The sequence below is a fragment of the Eutrigla gurnardus genome (genome assembly GCF_963514095.1).
Source record: "Eutrigla gurnardus genome assembly, chromosome: 1".
NCBI classification, from domain to species: Eukaryota; Metazoa; Chordata; class Actinopteri; order Perciformes; family Triglidae; genus Eutrigla; species Eutrigla gurnardus.
Window position 1 is genome coordinate 33693641 of NC_139915.1, and position 5000 is coordinate 33698640.

General features: G+C 49.8%; 1 protein-coding gene across 1 annotated transcript in view; it reads left to right on the forward strand.

Moving 5' to 3' along the window:
* LOC311016555 (Golgi apparatus protein 1-like) overlaps positions 1–5000 on the forward strand; it is a 17191-nt gene that overhangs the window by 6299 nt on the left and 5892 nt on the right. The window contains exons 4-13 of the mRNA XM_084014311.1: positions 1–16; positions 891–1094; positions 1506–1577; positions 1662–1848; positions 2305–2522; positions 2620–2741; positions 2890–2991; positions 3738–3891; positions 4486–4623; positions 4879–4965. The exon at positions 1–16 is cut by the window's left edge and continues 200 nt beyond it. Coding sequence (XP_083870437.1) covers positions 1–16; positions 891–1094; positions 1506–1577; positions 1662–1848; positions 2305–2522; positions 2620–2741; positions 2890–2991; positions 3738–3891; positions 4486–4623; positions 4879–4965 — 1300 coding nt within the window. The remainder of the gene's footprint in view (positions 17–890; positions 1095–1505; positions 1578–1661; positions 1849–2304; positions 2523–2619; positions 2742–2889; positions 2992–3737; positions 3892–4485; positions 4624–4878; positions 4966–5000) is intronic.

Sequence of the window (5000 nt, forward strand, 5' to 3'; positions counted from 1 at the left end):
CAACGTGGGACACAAGGTGTGTGTGTGTGTGTGTGTATGTGTGTGTGTGTGTGTCTGTCTGTGTCTGTGTGTGTCTGTGTGTCTGTGTGTGTGTGTGTGCGTGTGTGTGTGTCTGTGTGTGTCTGTGTGTGTGTGTGTGTGTGTGTGTCTGTGTGTGTGTGTGTGTGTGTGTGTCTGTGTGTCTGTGTGTGTGTGTGTGTGTGTGTGTCTGTGTGTGTGTCTGTGTGTGTGTCTGTCTGTGTCTGTGTGTGTGTGTGTGTGTGTCTGTGTGTGTGTGTGTCTGTGTGTGTCTGTGTGTGTGTCTGTGTGTGTGTGTCTGTGTGTCTGTGTGTGTGTGTGTGTGTGTGTGTGTGTGTGTGTGTGTGTGTCTGTGTCTGTGTGTGTGTGTGTGTCTGTCTGTGTCTGTGTGTGTGTCTGTGTGTGTCTGTGTGTGTCTGTGTCTGTGTGTGTGTCTGTGTGTCTGTCTGTGTGTGTCTGTGTGTGTCTGTGTGTGTGTGTGTGTGTGTGTGTGTGTGTGTGTGTGTGTGTGTGTGTGAGTGTGTGTGTGTGTGTGTGTGTGAGTGTGTGTGTGTGTGTGTGTGTGTGTGTGTTCTGTTCTACACTTTCAGGTTCTTGACGTTGGAAGTTGACAAAGTTTAAAAACAGCTGAAGCTTCAATCATGTCGACATTAAATTTTATGAGATTATAAAGTCATAAATGTGCTGGAAAAAATAAAATGTAATGAGATGATAAAGTCATAAATTTACAAGAACAAAGTCGCAAATTTACGAGAAAAAATTTGCAAATTTACAACATGTTTTTCTCTGAAATGTGCGACTTTTTTCTCTAAATCTATCAAAATTGTTCCTTTGAGCCTCATTAACGGTAACTGTAACTGTCCCCCCGGCAGGACGTCCACTCGCAGGGCGAGGTCATCGCCTGCCTGGAGAGGGCGCTGGTGAGGGAGGCGGAGCAGCAGGAGCACGCTCACCCCATCAAGGAGGAGTGTCAGCGGGCCATCCTGCGGGTGGCGGAGCTGTCGTCGGACGACTTCCACCTCGACCGCCATCTTTTCTTCTCCTGCAGAGACGACCGCGAGAGATTCTGTCAGAACGTAAGATCTGATCTGTAATAAAAGGCAAAACTTTATTCTGAATGAGATGATATGTTTAGAATCTGCGTGAAAATAGTGACTGAGCTGGCTTGCAATGCATCCTGGTACATGTAGGCACAGAAGAAGAAAGCAGCACTGAGGAATTTACTCCTCAGTCTTACTTTTTATTGCTTTTTCATGCTGAATGATTTCAAAGAAGCTTGTGATCACATGATTTAAAGTCTTACAGAGAATCTGAATCTCATGAGCTTTAGTTTATTGAAGGACTTCATCGCTGCAGTAACATAAAAAAAGCGTCTTTTCCCTTTTTCCTGAATTCTCGGCCAATTGGAAACCCCATAAACACATCTGATAATAATAATAATAACAATAATAATACTAATAATAGTGATATCTGCTGTTGGTCCACAGACTCAGGCCGGAGAAGGGAAAGTCTACAAGTGTCTGTTCAACCACAAGTTTGAGGAGGCCATGTCAGAGAAGGTAAGACCAGGTCTGTGTGGTGTTTGGGATCGTGGTGGACTCGGTCCGGGGTCACTAACCCCCCCCCCCCCCCCCCCTCCACAGTGCCGTGACGCGCTGACCACCCGGCAGAAGTTGATCTCCCAGGACTACAGGGTCAGCTACTCTCTGGCTAAAGCCTGCAAGGCCGACCTGAGGAAGCAGCGCTGCAGCCTGGACACCAACCTGCCGAGGGCCCGCGAGGCCCGGCTGTCCTACCTGCTGCTCTGCCTGGAGGCCGCCGTTCACCGCGGTGAGTTCACACCCACAACCTCCTTTACAGCAGCCGGGAACTGTTCGCCACATTAACTCCCAAAGTGGAGAATCTCCATCATCCAGCAGCCAGAGTGAGCTGCAGCCAACGAGCCTGTAAAGGCCCGACATGCTGGACTACAGAGACCTGAAGCCCTAAATATGCACACAAACATGTTTTTAAGCTGTAAACCTATTACTAATAGTCACATTTCTTACCTAATGTATTCAAAACTCACCGAGTATCTCTGGTGATGTCATAACTCTGGTTGTTTCTACATGGAGATAAGCCCCGCCTCCTTTCCTGTGGACTGGAAACGCAGCTGTCAGCACATTATGACATCAGAGAGTCAATGAGGCTTTAAGTTGTCAGCAGGAAGTGTGAAGTAGAGCGGATGTCCTTCATTAATAACATGTAAATGCATTGAAACCCTGGTTTGGCCCCGCTGGCCTGCAGGTCGCCCGGTCAGCGGCGAGTGTCAGGGCGAGATGCTGGACTACCGGCGGATGCTGATGGAGGACTTCTCCCTGAGTCCGGAGATCGTGCTGCACTGCCGGACCGAGATCGAGGCCCACTGCTCCGGTCTGCACCGCAAAGGTCGCACGCTGCACTGCCTGATGAGGATCGGCCGCGGCGACCGCAGCACCGCCGTCGACAGCGTCTGCCAGAGCGCCGTGAGTCGCCGCCGCCGCCTTATCAGATGAATGAGAATAATATTAAAAATCTGAATAAAATCCAGCCGCTGACTCTTTAATGCTTTTCCCGCTACAGCTCCAGACCCTGATCCAGTCCGCCGACCCCGGAGCCGACTACCGGATCGACCGAGCCCTCAACGAGGCCTGCGAGTCCGTGATCCAGACCGCCTGCAAGCACATCCGCAACGGAGACCCCATGTGAGCCGCTTCCCCCCACCTGCTGTCTGCACGCTACTGCCTCTCTGAGCCGGGGGTTGATGGTGTGTGTGGGTGTGTGTGAGTGTGTGTGTGTGTGTGTGTGTGTGTGTGTGTGTGTGTGTGTGTGTGTGTGTGTTTGTGTGTGTAGGATCCTGTCCTGCCTGATGGAGCACCTGTACACGGAGAAGATGGTGGAGGACTGTGAACACCGGCTGTTGGAGCTGCAGTACTTCATATCCAGAGACTGGAAGTGAGTCGGAATCCACGAAACATCGTCGTCATGACGACTAAAACCACAACGATCAGGTTCACGTTTAGGTCTCATATATGAAGGTAGACATCGGAAAGTAATGCAAGAAAACACGACCTGCTGGAACTTAAGTTTCACTTTTTAGTTTCCAAGCGACAACCGAAAAGTGAAGCCACGCTGAAGTGCCTTAAACCTGCATTCTCTCTGCTGGCCACCAGGGGGCGACTCCTCTCTGGTTGTATAGAAGTCTATGAGAAAATGGTCCTACTTCTCTCTGCTGGCCACCAGGGGGCGACTCCTCTCTGGTTGTATAGAAGTCTATGAGAAAATGGTCCTACTTCTCTCTGCTGGCCACCAGGGGGCGACTCCTCTCTGGTTGTATAGAAGTCTATGAGAAAACAGTCCTACTTCTCTCTGCTGGCCACCAGGGGGCGACTCCTCTCTGGTTGTATAGAAGTCTATGAGAAAATGGTCCTACTTCTCTCTGCTGGCCACCAGGGGGCGACTCCTCTCTGGTTGTATAGAAGTCTATGAGAAAATGGTCCTACTTCTCTCTTGATGTATTATCTCAGTAAACATTGTAAACATGAGTTTATGGTCTCAATCTCTAGTTTCAAGTCTTCTTCAATCCAGCGTGATGTTCATTTAGTACATTATGGTCCATTTAGAGTCCACCAGACCAGAAAGCAGGGGATGCTTTAGGGGGCGGGGCTTACCTGCTACTAAGGTGAGTGTTTGTGTCCCAGACTGGACCCGGTCCTGTACAGGAAGTGTCAGGGCGACGCTGCTCGACTCTGCCACACACACGGCTGGAACGAGACCAGCGAGCTGATGCCGCCCGGCGCCGTCTTCTCCTGCCTGTACCGCCACGCCTACCGCACCGAGGAGCAGGGACGCCGGGTACGATCACACACACACACACAGCTGGAGAACAAGAGGCTGACCAATCAGAGCAGACTGGGCTTTTTGGGAGGGAGGGGCAGAAGGTCAAACAGAGCGTTTCAGAGCCTGATGGGAAAAATAAAGCATTTTTTTTTTTTTTTGCATTAAAGCATGTAAACATGTTCTAGTAGGAACCTGACAGAGGTGGGAAGTATCAGAATACTTTGTTACTGTACTTAAGTAGATTATTTTCAGGTATCTTGTACTTGACTTGAGTATTTACTTTTTACATTTTTCCACCTACATTTTAAAGCAGATATCTGTACTTCCTACTCCTCACATTTTATTATTTTTAAATCTAACAGGTAAACCCAGCCGAGCAGGTACGTGGTCGGTGGTCCACCTAAATCAATCAGTATTGATCCTGGTGAAGGGCGACATTGATGATGACGATGATTCAATGTATCTGATTGGTCGGGGTGATTTGATCTGTTTGTGTGACTTCCTGCTCCAAGCATGAATCATATCAAGAATCACCACTTATATGTGTGTGTGTGTGTGTGTGTGTGTGTGTGTGTGTGTGTGTGTGTGTGTGTGTGTGTGTGTGTGCAGTTATCCCGGGACTGTAAGGTGGAAGTTCAGAGGATTCTCCACCAGAGGGCGCTGGACGTGAAGCTGGAACCCGAGCTGCAGAAGCGCTGCATGTCCGACCTCGGCAAGTGGTGCAGCGAGAAGACGGACGCCGGACAGGTGAGACGGTCACTTCCTGTCACTTCCTGTCACTGACCAGAAAGGTGGGAGATGATTAAGGGGGCGGGGCTACCTCGTGATTGACAGGTTGCTAACCACGGTATTGTCCGGTCTGAGGAGTCTCTTGAGAGTTTTATCACTTTAACAGTGTGACTTCACTTGTTGAAGGTTAATTGACCCTTCGCTAAGTCCCGCCCCTTGAATGTTAGCCAATCACAACATTGTGTAACAATGATACTCACCATGTGTGCTCAGGAGCTGGAGTGCCTGCAGGACCACCTGGAGGACCTGGTCCCGGCCTGCAGGGAGGTGGTGGGCAACCTGACGGAGCTGGAGTCGGAGGTCGTTCTCATTCTGTGACACTTAAACATAAACAT